This window comes from Barbus barbus, assembly GCF_936440315.1.
Source record: "Barbus barbus genome assembly, chromosome: 7".
Lineage (NCBI taxonomy): Eukaryota > Metazoa > Chordata > Actinopteri > Cypriniformes > Cyprinidae > Barbus > Barbus barbus.
This window is the reverse complement of record NC_136735.1, coordinates 13,466,555-13,484,965: the sequence shown is the minus strand read 5'-3', so window position 1 is coordinate 13,484,965 and position 18,411 is coordinate 13,466,555. Positions and strand designations below refer to the sequence as shown.

General features: G+C 36.8%; 1 protein-coding gene across 1 annotated transcript; it reads left to right on the top strand.

Annotated features, from left to right (window-relative positions):
• Window positions 1–733: 733 nt before the first annotated feature.
• Window positions 734–17,843, top strand: LOC306872795 (N-alpha-acetyltransferase 15, NatA auxiliary subunit). The gene is made up of 20 exons (XM_079421636.1): window positions 734–1,014; window positions 6,456–6,540; window positions 7,293–7,397; window positions 8,250–8,407; window positions 10,271–10,405; window positions 11,407–11,560; window positions 11,749–11,868; window positions 11,970–12,065; window positions 12,152–12,258; window positions 12,342–12,414; window positions 13,648–13,817; window positions 14,005–14,157; window positions 14,241–14,369; window positions 14,465–14,678; window positions 14,953–15,146; window positions 15,315–15,423; window positions 15,579–15,677; window positions 15,842–15,985; window positions 16,083–16,180; window positions 17,198–17,843. The coding sequence occupies exons 1-20, from the start codon at window positions 961–963 to the stop codon at window positions 17,396–17,398; spliced, it is 2,598 nt and encodes an 865-aa protein (XP_079277762.1). The 5' UTR covers window positions 734–960; the 3' UTR covers window positions 17,399–17,843.
• The last annotated feature ends 568 nt before the right edge of the window (window positions 17,844–18,411 follow it).

Sequence of the window (18,411 nt, the reverse complement as noted above, 5' to 3'; positions counted from 1 at the left end):
ACTGTAATTAAAAACAGTTTTATTATCTTAAATGTTATTCTGTATGTTTTCACAAAATAAACACCGCTTATGCATCTCTTGTTTAAAAAGGTCCGTCTTATTACACCCATTTTAATAAGCATTGTATTCAGCCTACTGCTTGTAATTAATATGTTAGCAAGACATTTATATATATGAATTAGTAATGATATATTAAATGATCAATATGCATTTTAAGTATTTCCAATTTGAAGTGTCTGAGTGATATTCCTAGACATTATTTTATTTAAATAACTAACACCAGAGAACACTATTTTTTTTACTTTATCAACATCAAAATAAAATGCTCTATCCTTTGATACATGTACTGGGCATGAATGTAGACTATTTCCGCGATATATATATATATATATATATATATATATATATATATATATATATGCATTACATATTATTGGGAAATTATCATACACATAACATGAAGATTTTTATATTTTATGAATAATTTTATACAAAACAGCATTGTTTTTATTAAATGTATTATTATATTATAAAACAGTGAAGGGCACATTTGTTTTATTTCATTATAATCTAGCACCTTGTTATTTTTTTCTTTTAATTATGTATTACGTACAATTTAAACAATTATACTTTGCATTTGTCATTATATAATGGAAATAGTCTTCTGTTGTTGTTTATGCTATTAGCGTTCAAAACTGTTTGACCTATAAATGGTGCGCCCCCTGCTGTCAGTGAGGAGCAGCAGAGCAGCTTGACCCGGAGGAGAAGCGCCGCATCGGCCATTTTGGGCTCAAAGGGGGCTTTTCTGTCACCACGTGAGGGCTGGGTTAGTTAGTCCGACACGGGCACTAAATCGAGCCGAGCGAGAACTCCGAGAACAAGGGGGTAAAAACCGGGGAAGACGCTGCCTCACACAGCCGCACTCATTTCACATGTGCTGATAGAGAGAGAGAGTAAAGGATGCCGACAGTCACTCTGCCTCCCAAAGAAAACGCTCTGTTCAAGAGGATCCTGGTGAGTGCTAATACTTCAGTGCAACAACATCCATCCACCAAATAAAGGCTCCGTCATGAGTTTGAATGAGGGCTGTTAATGCTCGCTTAATGCAGCACTTTTTAGCGCGTGCAAAACTGACCTATCAAGAGTCACTTTCTGTCAAATGGAGGTTAGCTTTTAGCCTGTTAGCTGTCAGTGTGTTGATGTAGCTTACTTGCAGACACAAAGCTGTTGGAAAGAGACTGTCAGTGGTTGGATGAAAGCACGCAAGACTTGTAGCCTTTGTTTATTTTATTTTTATAAGGCATTAGCACTAACAGGCATGTTTATTCGGTCAAGCTGCTATGTTTTGAGGATGAATGTTGCTTGTGAGTAGCTGAAAGTAGTCTCTGGCCTGTTCATCCAGCAAATCACTTTTAAAGATCCTCTTAATATTTCTGTAAAAATGACATTTTTAGTCGATTTTTGATTTGGTGAGCTTTCCGGAGTTGTTTGAGGAGAGGGAGAGATGAACGTGTTTCTATAGTGTTTCTGCCGAAGGAAACCAGGCAAGTTTAAGTGATGCTCAATTTAAAAACTACAAACACTCGACGAGTTTATTCATAGCTAATGCACTGTCAAGTCGTGCGCTCGTTTCACTGTATGTAATCATTTAGACTTCATAAAGGATTTTGATAGCTAGTGCTCTTAAAACAAATGACTGTGATTTGTGTTTGCTGCATTTGCCTACTTTATCCATGTTTATAAGACTAGTTTGAACGGCTTTGCATGGCTTTTCTTACTGCAGACCATTGACTATATTAGATTTGGATGTGGGCGCTGATTTGAGATGGGCATAAGTTGCTAGACTGCCTGAGAGTTGACACTGACAGCATGATGGGCCTTCAAACCACAAACTCAGCCAAAACGTTTAGCGCTTACATTTTAGCGTCTGTTTAAAAGAAGAAAAAAAGCATCACTTTTTTTTTTTTTTTTGCACAAGGATGCATATAGCTGAGTGTTTTGTTTTTGTCTTTTTTGTAGCCAAAACCAGTGACTTTCTTTTGCTAAATTGGTGGATCTGATAATTACTTATTTTAGCTGAAACAAAATCTATTAAGCGGTTTAGGGTTTGTCATGCATTAGTAAAGATTGTACTTTTTGTGTTGTGGTTTTGATATAATAAGCTTTGCATATGCAGTCTATTTCATGCATATGCAATGTTGAACTGTGCTTATAACAAGGCAAAGCTACAAAAACATTGATAACTGTCTGTTGATATGATGCACAAATGTTTTAAAGAGCATTTTATGATTATCATTCTTAGTTCATTTGTCTAAAATGCAAAATACAAAACTGCAAAATTTTCACACAAGTAGTAATTTTTTATCATGTAAAAATCTGTATGCTATATATGAGCCTTTATGCACATTTAATACATCTGATCTGTATTTGATTGATCACAGTGTCATCATGAATCCACTGAATGATTTAGCTGAACTTTAAAGTTGTGGTCAACCGTAATGGATTTTTTTTTTTTTCAAGGCCAATGCTGATATAGGCCTATATATCACACTATTTAACTCGCACTCCACATGCATTACAGTTTATGCAATTTAATTAATATTAATTTGACATTTTATGAAATTAGTCAATTTGAGAAAAAAACGAAAAAAACTTGGATCGCTACATGAGTTGTATTTTGATGACATTAGTCAACTTTAATAGATTGTTGTACATTGTTATATGTTAAACTAGGACAGGCACCTGGTTTGTTTTGTTATATACACATGACTTTACTCTTCAAACTCATGCATGTCCAGCTTTTATCCTGGCAGCTACTTGGCAGTTGTACTTGTAGTGATATGTATATCTTGAATGCACTGTAAAGGATCAGCAAAAAACAAATGCTGACCAGCAGCAACCCAATGAACATGTCTGTTGCTGTTTTCTGCATCTGTTGGTGCAATGTTAATTGGCCAGAAGTTTCTTTGGATAAAAGCCTTTGCCAAATGCATAAATGTAACTCTAAATGTAAATGTTTGGTTCTCTTACCATAGTTAGTGTATAAAGATTTCTGTTGATGGTAAAGCTGAAGCACTGACCCCCTGGAACTCATTACGTTCATGATCAATGTAAAAAAGATGCTCTTTGATGTTAAAGTGTATAGTTATGTTATTACTAGTGCTGTCAATCGATTAAAAAATGTAATCACACATTCCTGGACTGTGATTAATCTCCTGGACTGGACTGGAGACTGGACTGGACTGTGATTAATCTCCTGGACTGGACTGGAGACTGGACTGGACTGTGATTAATCTCCTGGACTGGACTGGAGACTGGACTGGACTGTGATTAATCTCCTGGACTGGAGACTGGACTGGACTGTGATTAATCTCCTGGACTGGACTGTGATTAATCTCCTGGACTGGACTGGAGACTGGACTGGACTGTGATTAATCTCCTGGACTGGACTGTGATTAATCTCCTGGACTGGACTGGAGACTGGACTGGACTGTGATTAATCTCCTGGACTGGACTGGACTGTGATTAATCACGATTAATTGCAAATTTAGAATACTAGGATTTACCTGTAAATGTGTTGAAATAAAGAAATGCGTGACAAACTAGTTTAAGGAAACAGAACCTTTCACATCTCCGTCAGGTATGAGACATTATCCTTATTATTCTTTTGTTTTAATTCAGCCATTATCAGCCTTTATACTGACAATAAAACGTTTATCAAGCCACAGCGCTTCAATCCCAGTACACATTTACCCAACTATTATCAAAAGTATTTCTAAATAAATACAACAAAACATTTTCTTGCGACCTTACATGAAGTATTATGATAAAATGCATGACCTTTTCTGCAGGTGCATTAGAGCTAACATTAGCATCATGCTACATAAGACAATTTAAGAGATTAATGGTGCACTTTTACTCAGAACTCACTTTAAACCACCATCGAGTGTTTGTAATAACTTCCTTTTGCGATCACATGTTTATACACTTTGGGCGGCTGCAGTACATTATAAAAGTAGCCCAAAAAAGCGCCTCATAATCACACAATCCCTGCGTCCCAATATGCATACTATCTGCCCTACATAGTACTGAAAATTACTAATATTACATAGAATTTAGGATGAATAGTGTGCATATTGGGACACAGGCAAAGTTGGGGTCAAACCTTATCACATGATTAATTTGCATTAAAAAAATATTAATGCGTTAATTTTTTGATTAATCAAATGCGTTAACGTTGACAGCCCTAGTTATTACTAACTGGTAGGTGCTAATGGCGCTATGCTAACCAACAAAACCTTGACCTTTTGGTCAGGATTGTCTGAGTGACTCAAGATCATCGCCCGCACGTGGACCCACAGAGCTGCTTTTTAATGCCAGAGAATTAAAAGGACAGTCACACTAGATTTTGAGTTCAGTTCTCTTACATTTTGACCTGGCTTTACAGTTCTGGCTTTATGAAATGTATCTTGAGTTTTGCCAGCCACATAAGAGTCAGTGTTGTTATTCTTAACTAAAATGGTTTAATTAAAGTTGTTAATTGAAATGAACCTAAAGCGAAACAGAAACATTAGATTAAAAAAAACAATTTCCTGAAGCTGTAAATATAAGAGATCCACAATATTGATTTTTCTCCACCAAGATTACAGTGCTTTCATTGCTGTCCGATAAATTTTAAAAGTCATTTATTTTGTGTAATGTGTATTTTGCCCTTGCGTTTACACATGACTTATTTGTCTGGTATTTGAACGGTATCGAAATCACTCACGAAGTATGTCCACAGAGCCGACATACAATTAAGGAAAAATGTAGGGCTGCCCGGCCTCGACTAAAGATTTTTCTGGTTGACTAGTAGTCATTCATTTTAAGCATTAGTCGACTAATCGCACATTTATTAATAAACCAATTAAATCGTTATAATGAGCCTTTAATTGACTACTCAGCCTATAAGTGCTCAAGCGCACGCATAAAGCTTGCCACAGCGCACAGCAGAAGTAATGATTATCCTAAGTATTTATTATCCTAAGAGTATTTGCACGTCCTGGCCGATGTACGGTATTACCATAGACCAGCCTTTAACGATCTGTCCGTCACAGACTGTGTGACTTCGCCTGTGGATTAATAAAAATTTGGTCGACTAAAGATTAGTCGACTATTAGGAAGCAGCCCTATAAAAATGCGTAAATATCTGGAAAAATATTGGTAAGACCGATTATAAGTTAGTCACAAACAAACAAACAAACAAGCAACGAAACAAAGAAATAATAAATACAATTGAAACTAAAATTAAAATGGGAACCGAAAATATACACCAAACCAATAAAAGCTAATTCAAAATATAAATGCTGTATTATTACTTCAGTATTACTAAAATAACACTGATAGGATTACAGTATATTAAAGTCATGAAGTTAGATTGAAGTTAGAAGCTAGATTGTTTCATGGGAAGCTGGAGTAGGTGGTGTACCTTTAACATTTTGAATTCATTGTTCTATTGTACTAAGCCAATAACACAAAGTTGTTAGCATCTGAAATCATACCATATTGTTAATATCTGCTCGGGCTGCTGTCCTAATACTTTCCAAAGCCTCCGTTTTTAAAGTAGTGGTATATAAGATGGCCTGAATTGATCTGAACTCACTGATTCAGTAGTGCTGTACTGAATGTGGAAGAGCAGATTCCAGATTTGCTGACAGAATGAGGTGATGTTAGCGATCTCACCACCTGCTGGCTGAGCTGAGGCCTGTGTAATAAAGAGGAAACAGCTGCTCCAAATAGAACTGCTCTGAGTAAATTACCATCATTTACAGAGTTTGAAGGGGACAGTGTGAGCTTGTGTGTGTGTGTGTGTGTGTGTGTGTAGGCAACACTCACACAAGGTTAGCCTGCCATGGATTGTCTTTAGAAAGCACTAACCATAAGAAAAGATGGTACTGCCAAGGGTCTACATGTGCAGTTTTATTTAGGAGAACCTTGTTAAAATAATACATTTAATATAAAATCATGAGTACCAGCTAAAAACAAAATAGCATTTTCTTCTGTAGAAGATTGCATCCATTGCTTTTCTTTTTATCAGGGCATTTAATTGTGAAACTGAATATGCCTAGAAAAGTGTTATCAGCTGTTTCTTTTTAGTAACACTTCTAGCCTTAGGTTGCACCTATCCAAACTTTTTTTGAGACGTGTTGAGGCCATCATGTTCAAAATGATCTTATTTTTTCCTTTAAATTGTACATGTCCTTAGTTTAAACACTTTGTTTTTCTTTTCTTTTGATATGTTCTATTGTGAATATAATATGGGTTTATGAGATTTGCAAATCATTGCATTCAGTTTTTACATTTTACACCGCGTCCCACAGTAACAACGCTGGCCGAGATCACTTTTTTCTCTCCCTCTATCTCTTTATTTTAATTTTGTTTTGTATTAATGTTTTTTTTCTCTCGTATGTCCTCAGAGATGTTATGAACACAAGCAGTACAGAAATGGACTGAAATTCTGCAAACAGATTCTCTCCAATCCCAAGTTCTCTGAACATGGAGGTAAGAACCCTGCTTTGAAGTGTTCATGACGTACAACTACACTCCTATTTCATTTGAATGTGAATAACATGGACCCACATCTAAACGAATTCACACATTCTAAGCAATATTCACTCAAACATGTTCATATTTATTTCGTGACGTATTGTCAAGTATGGTGACCCATACTCGAAATTGGTGCTCTGCGTTTAACCCATCCAAGTGCACACACACAGCAGTGAGTAGTGAACAAATGCACACACACACACACACCGTGAACACACACCCGGAGCAGTGGGCAGCCATGCTGCAGCGCCCGGGGAGCAGTTGGGGGTTCGGTGCCCTCAGTCGTGGTATTGAGGGTGGAGAGAGCGCTGGACATTCACTCCCCCCACCTACAATTCCTGCCGGCCGGGGACTCGAACCCGCAACCTTTCGATTACGAGTCCGACTCTCTAACCATTAGGCCACGACTTCCCCCGTCTTCAATATCCATTGACAAGACTGTTAGGAAAATTAGTGACTGGGCAGAATGACCAGTTAGGCAGTTATAAAAATAGCCAAATATCGGTTTGGCATGTTAACACTACATAAAGATATGCATATTCATATAGTTTTAGACTGCAGTGATATAATCAAGGTTACTAGCTGAAATAGTTTTGTCTTTAACATAAAACGTTCCTGTGCGAAATGTGCAGGTGTTTTTTTTACTTAGCGCATGACTGTTTACAAAGGGTTAATGGGTGAAAAGTTAAAGGTTATGATCTTTGCAGAGACGCTGGCGATGAAAGGCTTGACCCTGAACTGCCTGGGGAAGAAAGAAGAAGCCTATGAACTTGTCCGCAGAGGTCTCCGAAATGACCTGAAGAGCCACGTCTGTATCCTTGGATCTAGAGACTGACACACACGTTTGAAAGCTTTCAGTTTGAAATTTATACACGGTAGTATTATACTGTGTTGGAGCATTTGGAATGACTTTATTTCCTCATGTTCACAGCAGCAGAATTAACACTTGAGTATTTGTCTCGATTTGAAGCCTGTCACTGCCGGTGGGGGAGATGGACCCTGGCCAAGATTCCTGCCCTGTGTCTGACTATGATGTGCAGTGACACCATGAACTGTTTAGAGAGCCAAACACACAGTGCAGTGTTTCCTCGCTGCCAGACAAATGCTTCACATGCTAGAGGTTCGGGTTTCACAGAGAGAAATACCATGTAATAAATTGCTTCATTCTTTTATCGGTTGTTTCTTCTTGAAGAAACCATTACCACAGTTTTTGAAATGCTTAAGTTTATTTGAATTTAATTGAAAATGTTTCTTTTTGCGTTTATGGGTAGGTAGACTGAAGTCAGCTTAATACTAAATATTTTCTTGATATTTTATTAAAGTGGATAGCCTTGATGAAAATAAGCAGTATACTCCAATCATTTAACTTTGCAACACATTGTCCATATAACAACTTTACTTAGTATTTTTTGCTTACAATCACTCTTGTCTTCCTTCATAGTATAAATGAAACCATATAGGTGTTTAATATATCTATATTTATTTCATAGGGGATCTTTACATTTGGGGGGTCCTTGACTCATTGAGTCCAGTGGACCATCTATAAAAAAATAGTCTCTGGCCTTGTAAATTTTAGTGATTATTCTGGGCACAGTATTGTACTGTCATCAGCTCTATAGTGTCTCTGCGAAGTTCCCCTGCTCTCCTTAACGTGACATTTTCAGGCTGGCACGTGTACGGTTTGCTCCAGAGGTCTGACAAGAAGTATGACGAGGCTATTAAGTGCTACAGAAACGCACTGAAATGGGACAAAGACAACTTGCAGATCCTTCGAGATCTCTCGCTCCTGCAGATCCAGATGAGAGACCTGGAGGGTTACAGGGTGAGTATGTGTATGAGTATGAGTTTAATTTTATTTGCTGAATTACAATACTGTTCAGAATTGTACAAAATAGTTCTTTTTTGTGTTCAAAATTATTTTTTGAAAGACATTAATGCTGTTAATCCGCAAGGATGAAGTGACAGTAAAGCCATTTATCAGGACTTGAATTTCAGCATGGGTTTGTGGGTATTGTGCATAATTTGACTAATTCCTACAGGTTCCACGTTTATGCAGGAAATTCCTGCAAACATTTATCCACAAAAAAGCGTGTAAATTGAATAAGTAAATGAATCCCCACAGATTATCAGATCAAATCAGTATTTTGAAAAGTTTCTGCGAGACTGTAATTTCACAAACAGCATGAGTGATTCAGCACTACCGCGTCTTCCTTTTTCAAGAGATGCCAATTTCGTACTTGCATGCTGTTTTCTAAGCTCTCACTCCCAAAACGCGCACACACAGAGCCTCCTCTCAGACAGCTCACAAATACTGGATTGAGTTATTTTTTTTTTGTGGTTTGTGGTGGTTAAATGGTCAGATACACAAAAATTATGGGAGTATTCACATAAACTCAGTCTATTATGTCTTAAGTGAACATATCGGATTTGTGTGTGTTAATCAAACAAGACAAAGAGAAAATCACTCACTTCTCTTGTCTGAATAACTTTTATACATTTTAAATGTTAGGATAAATCTGTATTTGAGTCGTGTTATTTTACATTTGATTACTTTATTCAATTTCTGTAGTATTTCTGTATCTGAATACTAGACCCATCTGAAAATCTTAAATTGGTGTTATATTTATATATTTATTCTGATGTGTTTTTTGTGCTATTTCTCATCATTTCTTTGCTCTTTTATTACTGAATGCTTGTCTTTTTAGTTAAAACAAATTCAATTCAAAGTTTGAAACAAAAATTATTGCGTTGTGTAAATCAACACATTTATAGAAATTGTAAAAACGAGTGCTTTTGAGTGAGGAAATGGGTCTAAAAATGTTTCTTGAGCACTAAATCATATTACAATTATTTCTGAAGGATCATGTGGCACTGAAAACTGAAATAAAGGCTTCTAAAAATTCAGATTTGCCATTACAGGAATAAAATACATTTCAAAATAAATAAAATAGAAACCCGTTATCTTAAATTGTAATTATGTTTCACTGTTTTTCTGACCTCAAACCAGTGTTAATTTTGGCAGGAATTTTTTATTTAGTCTTTATCTTTAGACGAAACTGCTTAATAGTCTTAGTCACATTTTAGTAATTTGAGTCTTTCATAGTTTTAGTCGACGAAAAGATATTTACTGACCTCAAACAGTTGAACTGTAGTGTAAATTTTATTTATTGTAGAATATGCTCTTATATATGTAAAATATATCATTTAAAATAAGTTCATATTAATTGCATTAATGTAATTAATAGACCCATATTATTGCACAATGTTCAGGTGAAACTCTTAGGATGCATGTGTATGTTGAGCCAAATACAGCAGCCGTGACTCAGCCATGTCCATTTCCTGTCTCTTGAGCTTGCTTCTCTCTCCTCCTCTCTTGTGTATTTATTTCTTTGTCTTCTGCAGTATGATAAAGAGGGTGTTTAATGTTTCATACCCTCAGGCTACTCTGATACCTACTTTTACCACTGAAATGAAAGCCTTTCATATGTGGGCTTTGTGCAATATGGCTCCATGGTTGTTTTCTGTAGTTTTAGATGGTACTTTGTTACATTGATTTGAAAGGGAGCTTATTTCACCTCTGCATTTAGCAAGAACTTAAACCTTTTAAAAGCTTTTAAAGCTTGAATCTTTTGAAAACCCAACACCAGAGAAATCCCTCGTTCTGACTGTATTGACTCTCTTATAGGAGACCCGGTATCAGCTGCTGCAGTTGCGGCCAGCGCAGCGAGCGTCATGGATTGGCTATGCCATTGCATATCACCTCTTAGAGGACTATGAGATGGCTGCCAAAATCATTGAGGAGTTTAGAAAAACACAACAGGTAAATGCAGACATGAGAAGATACAAATTCTTAATCTTGTAGGGTTGTCACAATACACACAATGTTAGTAGTTTATGCCAGTATCAGTGAAAACAAGATTTTAAAACCCCAAGTAAAAACAAGTATCACAACATGGTTGTACCAGTCAGAATAAGTATTATTTATACACATTTATATATTTATAATAATATTTTAGATTTTTCTTTCCATTTTAATTAGTTTTATTTTGATGTGCATTTGTTTAGTAGTTTTAAATTTTTATTACATAGTAATAATTAACATTTCTATCTAGTTTTTTGTTTTAGTAATTTTAGTATTTAATTTTGTATGCATTTCATTTAGTAACCAAGGCAACATTTCTAATTAAAATTTTTCACCTAATTTCTACTATTTTATTAGATTTTTTTCAATTGTTCAGAAATTTTGAATTCTTTTAGTTAACAAGTAAAAGAATGTTTAACTGAAATGCTTATGCAAGTTAAAAAAAAAAGATTTTTTTTTTCATAATACTGTTGTTTGACTAATATTAAGGACAGACTTTTATCTTATTGTGTTTTGTGTTTATTACCTGGGAAAGTGGAGATTTGATAGGAAAGTGGAGGGGAATTGTACACTCACATCTACATTGTATTGATCCACGAGCGCTGTTCTTAGAGCATGAAAAATATCCAACTTAGCATTAAAGTACCTGTACTTTTTACATCCCTATTAGCTTGGAATAGATTTGAAAGAACAGGGGCAGGGGTAACAGAAGTGGCTAATGAGGTATTGTGAAGACGTCAACCTGCCACTCCAGGTCAACAGGCAACACAATGGCACGCGATTGTTGTGGCGTCCAAGATAAGACGCTTACTTCCTCTCATTGGTTTCTAGCACAAAGGGAAACTACAAGTTGGCAGGCTAAATAAATATTCCTAACTCTTATATAGTGGAATTAGTTCACTCAACAAATCCTTACAGCATTTGTTTTTTATGATGTTTATGAATGTTTGGTTTTTCAGACGTCCCCTGACAAGGTGGATTATGAGTACAGTGAGCTGCTGCTGTATCAGAATCAGGTCCTAAGGGAGGCGGGACTCTTCAGAGAAGCTCTCGAGCATCTCACCACCTACGAGAAACAGATCTGTGATAAACTGGCCGTGGAGGAAACCAAAGGTACATCAGTGCACCTCTTTCTTCCACGTTTTCCTTTTTTTTTTCTTTTTTTTTTTTTTTATATTATTTTGTCCATTATGCAGTTTTGCTATTCAATTTTGCTTGTCTAGCAGATGGACTTCCTTTTTGTGGTGCCCTATGGAAAATTCTCTCTCTTTATTTTCTCTCCTCGTGTTGTGGATGTGTAGGGGAGCTGCTGTTGAGTCTGGAACGGTTTGAGGAGGCAGCAGATGTGTACAGACGACTACAGGAGAGAAATCCTGAAAACTGGTCTTATTACCATGGCCTGGAAAAAGCCCTTAAGCCTGGTACACATGAAAAATTATTTGTCTGCATATTTTAATGTCTCATTTAATACACATCTTATTATAAGAGTTTAACAAAACACAGCATTTCTGGTGTTTTTTAGCAAGTACAGAAGAGAAGCTGAAGATCTATGAGGAGGCCTGGGAGAAATACCCTAAAGGCCTCGTACCTCGCAGATTACCACTCAGCTTCCTGTCTGGTAGGCTGTTCTTCCTCTGGTCTAATACATCAGCTTCTTCTGAAAGTTGTATGATTATTGAATGAAATTGTTTCTGTGTTGTTCAGGAGACAAGTTTCGGGAATGTCTGGATAGATATTTAAGGATGAACTTCAGTAAGGGCTGTCCTCCAGTCTTCACCACACTCAGATCTCTCTATCAGGACAAAGAGAAGGTGAGGATAGAATCTAATCACACAGAACATGCTAACTGGGGTTTATATCCAAATGTGTTTTTCACATCTTGTTTTAATTGCAGGTGTCAATAATTGAAGAATTAGTTGTTGGTTTTGAAACGTCATTACGGAGCTGTCGAATGTTCAGCCCAAATGGTATGTTTTTTTTTTTTTTTTTTAAACAATTTAAAGTATTGGGTCATATTATGACCAATCAAATTTGTTTTGAAAATAAAATGTCAATCTGCACTATAACTTGCAGAACATAAAACTACCATATAGAAATATTGTCGGAGCAGTTGTAACTATGTAAACACCCACATTTATGCGAAAAAGAGTTAAAGGGTTAGTTCACCCAAAAATGAAATTTCTGTCATTAATTACTCACCCTCATGTCATTCCAAACTTGTAAGACCTTCGTTCATCTTCGAACACAAATTACAATATTTGTGATGAAATCCGAGAGCTTTCTGACCCTGTATAGACAGCAACACAACTGACACATTCAAGAACCAGAATGGTAGTAAAAACATCATAAAAATAGTCCATCTGACATCGGTGCTTCAACTGTAATTTTCTGAAGCTAGGAGAATACTTCCAAAGAAAACAAAAATAACTTCATTCAGCAATTTCTTCCCTGTCATGTCAGAATTCCATGCTCATTCAAGACCGTACCATGATGCCAGAATGCAGATTTCTGCATCAGCAGCACAACATGCATGTGTCATGGTACTCTTGTGAATGCACTGTGGAGACGGAAGAGAAGAAATTGTTTATTAAACTCATTATTTTTGTTTTCTTTGCGTACAAAAATATGTAACATGTAGAAATAAATATGTAGACATTTTGCCAGACCATTTGTTGTTCCTGGCAGTGTGTAGCACCCTCTGCTCTGTATATCCTTCAGAAGGATCCCAAAATGAGAATTTAGCTGCTAACATTTGTATTATCAAGCTCCCTGATAATATCCATCTTGTTTTTACAGTTTAAATCAACATAATGCAGACTTTGCCAAGATGATATTGAAGAACTTTTCAAAACTGTTCTTATCTACAAAGTATAGTTTTTTTTAAATAATACACATATATCTATCTATTTATCTATCTCCTATTATTATTAATAATTAAAAAAATATATAATTTAATTATAATTATTAATCAAAGAAAGATGTAAGGTTTAAAGGCACAGTACTGAAAAAACAGGCTATTTAAATCTAAGAGGCAGAAGGTGGAAAATGCTTGTATAAAACTACATTAGTGCAAAGAAGTAAACATTATAAGTGAACATAATGGAGAAATTAATATGATACTTTTAATGCTGTGGTGAGCTGCCTAATGTGTATCAGTGGATTAGCATTACCTGATTGGTTCTTTTGATGTTTACATATAGATGATGGCAAAGAGGAGCCGCCCACTACGTTACTCTGGGTGCAGTATTTCCTGGCTCAGCACTATGATCAGATCGGCCAGCACACCATGGCTCTCGAAAACATCAACGCTGCCATTGAGAGCACACCTACTCTGATAGAGCTCTTCCTCATTAAAGCCAAGATATACAAGGTACAAAACCATTACCATTTTGTAGATTTATTCAAATTGCACCCAAATATGCTAATTAAAGCAACGACTGAACAGTATGGGTAATTAAAAGAAAATAATAAAAAATTAAAAGAATAATTAGCTGGGTTCAGTGATTTGATTGTCATATCCTGGCTCCATTGGGTCCCTTCTGTATTTCCTCACTCAGCATGCTGGGAATATCCAGGAAGCAGCTCGCTGGATGGATGAAGCTCAGGCCCTGGACACAGCAGACCGTTTTATTAACTCCAAATGCGCCAAGTACCTGCTTAAAGCAGGTCTGATTAAGGAGGCTGAGGAAATGTGCGCCAAATTCACAAGGGTAAGGGAAGCGTGTGCGTACATTTGAGTACATGATCTTCTCATAGGTGTTTTGTGTGTAACAGCTTTGTTCCTCTCTCTCAGGAGGGAGCATCTGCGGTTGAAAATCTGAATGAGATGCAGTGCATGTGGTTCCAGACTGAATGTGCTCTGGCCTATAAATCCATGAAGAAATATGGAGAAGCACTCAAAAAATGCCACGAGATTGAAAGGGTCAGTCGTCTTTGCTTTATCAATATATTATGGTATTTGTGTGTTGCTTTTACCTCCTTCTCATACTACTTCCTTCTCACATCTGTTCATTACAGCACTTTGTAGAGATAACAGATGACCAGTTTGACTTCCATACGTATTGCATGCGGAAGATGACGCTGCGTTCCTATGTGGACCTGCTTAAACTGGAGGACGTGTTACGTATGCACCCATTCTACTTTAAAGCCTCACAAACCGCCATCCAAATCTACCTCAACCTGCATGACAACCCGCTAACGGATGACAGCAAGGAACTACAGGCTGATACTGGTAATGTGACAAATCTTTAGAGACCAGTTTCTTTCAGAATTGTGAGAAGTAAGAATAGTGAGATAAAAAGACTCATTTAACTTTATTTTTGTTCCAAACTGAATTGGAAGATGAGATGTAGACTCCGTAAGTCAGATTTTGAGATGCAAAGAGTTTTTGCAATTGTTTTATTTTTATAAAAACAAATTTTCATGCCAGAAATGGGCTTCCATACACTGAAGCAAGCCTGTATATGTTTAAAGTGTGCTTAATGTTGCTTCTGGTTTCCAAACAGGGAACCTGACTGACAAAGAACTGAAGAAGTTAAGGAATAAGCAACGGAGAGCACAGAAGAAAGCACAGCTGGAGGAAGAAAAAAAGAATGCAGAGAAAGAAAAACAGTTAAAGAACCAGAAAAAGAAAAAAGAGGATGATGACGAAGAGATCGGTGGACCTAAAGAGGAACTTATACCAGAGAAACTCGCCAGGGTGTGTGTTTGTTTTAAGAGTAATGTTTGTGAAAGTGGGGAATTCTGTATCTAAAAGGCTTCTAAACAATTTGTCTCTTTAGTAGGAATCCAAGGGGAAATTCGAAGAAACTCAAAGACTTTTATTGTGCTCGGACAAAAATGTTTCTCTTTCTCTTTCATTTTTAAGGTTGAGAACCCATTAGATGAAGCTGTAAAGTTTTTGACACCCTTGAAAAACCTGGTGAAGAATAAGATAGACACACACCTTCTGGCCTTTGAGATCTACTTTAGGAAAGGTATACACTTTACATTTCCATTTGTAAAGTCTAATAATAGTTTTTTGATAATGTTTCTCTTGGATGTATGAAAAATTATCCGTTGCTACTTCTGTTACATCGCAACTTGAATAGATGCATAATTTGAATGTTCTTTGTCCTCACTTTCTTCACAGAAAAGTTCCTGTTAATGCTGCAGTCAGTGAAGCGGGTCTATGCAATAGACCCGGACCACCCTTGGCTTCACCAGTGTTTAGTGCGCTTCTTTAAAGGTGGTGAGTGGACCCAAGTTGCCTCTTGCTCTTAGTTTAGTTGTTTTGTTTTGTTGTTGTTTTTTTTATCAATTGGTTACGATGTCTTATTCGTTGTTTTATGAGACCATTTTCACCTTAGTGTGTTGTGATTGGTTGGTAATATGTTGCTATTGATTGGCTGACAGTGTCTGAAAGTAAAGACCTAGCAGAATCGGTCAGCATGGTTCTCAAGCAGGAAATCTCCAGGCTGTTTGGGGAAAGTAATGCTAAGAGCTTCAACCAGGCCTTCCTCACCAAGCACTCCGATTCCATCCCTCATCGAGTAGCAGGTGTGCATACTCAACACGTTATATGCACTCAGCTTTTTTTAAAACTGCTAATTTTTCATGTTTAAATTTCAATTTCACCTGTTTTCTTCCTTTACAGCTGCCAAAATGATGTTCTACTTGGACCCTTCAACACCGAAGAAAGCGGTGGAACTGGCTGTAGCACTTGATGAATCACTGAACAACAGAAACATTCAGGTACGTAATGGGCTACATGACTTTAAAGGATTAGTTCACTAAAAATTTCCTGATAATTCACTCAGCCCCACGTCATCCAAGATGTTCATGTCTGTCTGTCTTCAGTCGGAAAGAAATTAAGGATTTTGAGGAAAACATTCCAGGATTTTCCTCCATATAGTGGACTTCAGTGGCAGCCAGTGAGTTGAAGATCCAAATTGCAGTTTCAATGTAGCTTCAAATGGCTCTACACGATCCCAGCCGAGGAATAAGGGTCTTATCTAGTGAAACAATCGGTCATTTTCTTAAAAGAATAAAAATGATATACTTTCTAAGTACAAAAGCTCCTCTTGCACTAGCTCTGCAGTGCGCATGCGTGACTTCACGCATCATGTTAGAAAGGTCAAGTGTGGTTAGTTTGTCGTCTGTGTACTTCAAAAAGGTAGGGTAGGGTGAAAAAGTCCATCTCGTTTTCTACTTCAACTTCAAAATGGTCTGACATCATTGTTTTAACTTTTCTGTAAAGGGCGTTTGACTTCGACCTACGTGTGACCTTTCCAACATGATTACATAATGCGTGAATTCAAGCTAGTGCAAAATGAGCATTTGTGGTTAAAAATTACACAAGTTTTTATTATTTATTTATTTTAAATGGACAATCGTTTCGCTTAAGACCCATATTCCTCAGCTGGGATCGTGTGGGCCCCTTTGAAGCTGCATTGAATGTGCAATTAGGACCTTCAACCTGTTAGCTCCCATTGAAGTCCACTATATGGAGAACAATCTTGGAATATTTTCCCCAAAAACCTTAATTTCTTTTCGACTGAAGAAAGACAGACATGAATATCTTGGATGAAATGGGGGTGAGTGAATCACCAGGAAGCAGAGGCATTTCTTTATTTTAATTATACATTGTTTAATTAATTATTAGCTTTTCATCAACTTATGAACCCCTGCAATTATGCAACTTATTAACCTCCAATTGGGAAACCCTGGTGTATTACATGCTTATAATACAGTACTACTTTATTTTTGCAGATCTGTACGGAGGTTTTGGAAAGCCTGCGTGATGGCAGCCTTGGAGAGGCTAAGGAAACCGCTGAGTTATACCGAGCGGAGTGTCATAAGATCTACCCCTATACGCTGGCCTTCATGCCCCCAGGCTATGAGGAAAACATGAAGATTGCTGTCAATGGAGATGTCTCCACAGAAACTGAGGAGCTGGCCAATGATATGTGAACATTCGAAGAGGGTGAAGGACTGATGGAGGAGGTGGAATGGGAAACGGTGCGACACCGCCACTGTCAAACACCCGAGATGGTTGCCACTAACTATTGCGATTCTGTGAGGAGCTTCCTACGATCTTCTACTCCCCCAGAAATTGCAGTTAGGACTGACAGACAATGACTGTGTTTTGGAGTGGAGGAAGAAGAGGAGGGGTATGGGGGGGGAGAAGAGAATGAAATGCCCATTTTACTTTTTTAACCTTGCTGATGACTACTCTCTAACTGAAAACTAGTCACACATGCATCCCATTTTGAAATACAGTATGTCTGAATGCAAACTTTGTGCAATGGCGAGAGCAAATCCCGTAGTCAACAAACCAAGCAAGAGAAGCGCAGTCAAACCCATCTTTCCCCTGTTTTAAAGAGTAATTTATATGAAAAATAAAAGCTTAAAAGGATGTGTGGCTTGTTGTGCAAAAGATCTATTTTGAGTTGGTGTGAAAAGGCAGCTGAATCATTGGACTCGGTTTAGGGGAGAGACTGGATGTAGACAGGAAGTCATGTCATAATGGGGAAGCAGCATGTGTCCTAAACTTGGAGATGGAAGAGGCTGTATCCAACAAACGACAGTAAACTGTGATCAAGAGCCTGTGAAGTTGACAAAACAAAACCTTTTTCCTCCTTTCTCCTTCATTTTACCTCATTCTATCACTCTGTTTGATCCAAATGGGTTACAGTGTTCAAAGAAGAGTTTGTTGTATGATAGATTTTTTTGTAATAAAAAAATCAAACAGTGAGAGCACACATTTGCCACCAGTCAATGCACATCACTGTTTTTTTTCTCAATGGTATTTGTAGTAAAACTGTATATAAAAATATATATATATATATATATATATATATATATATATATATATATATATATATATATATATATATATATATATATATATATATTTTTTTTTTTATAAAGTCGTTAAAACTCTTCAAAGTATTTCATCAGCATTTCAAAGCATACTTTGCCTC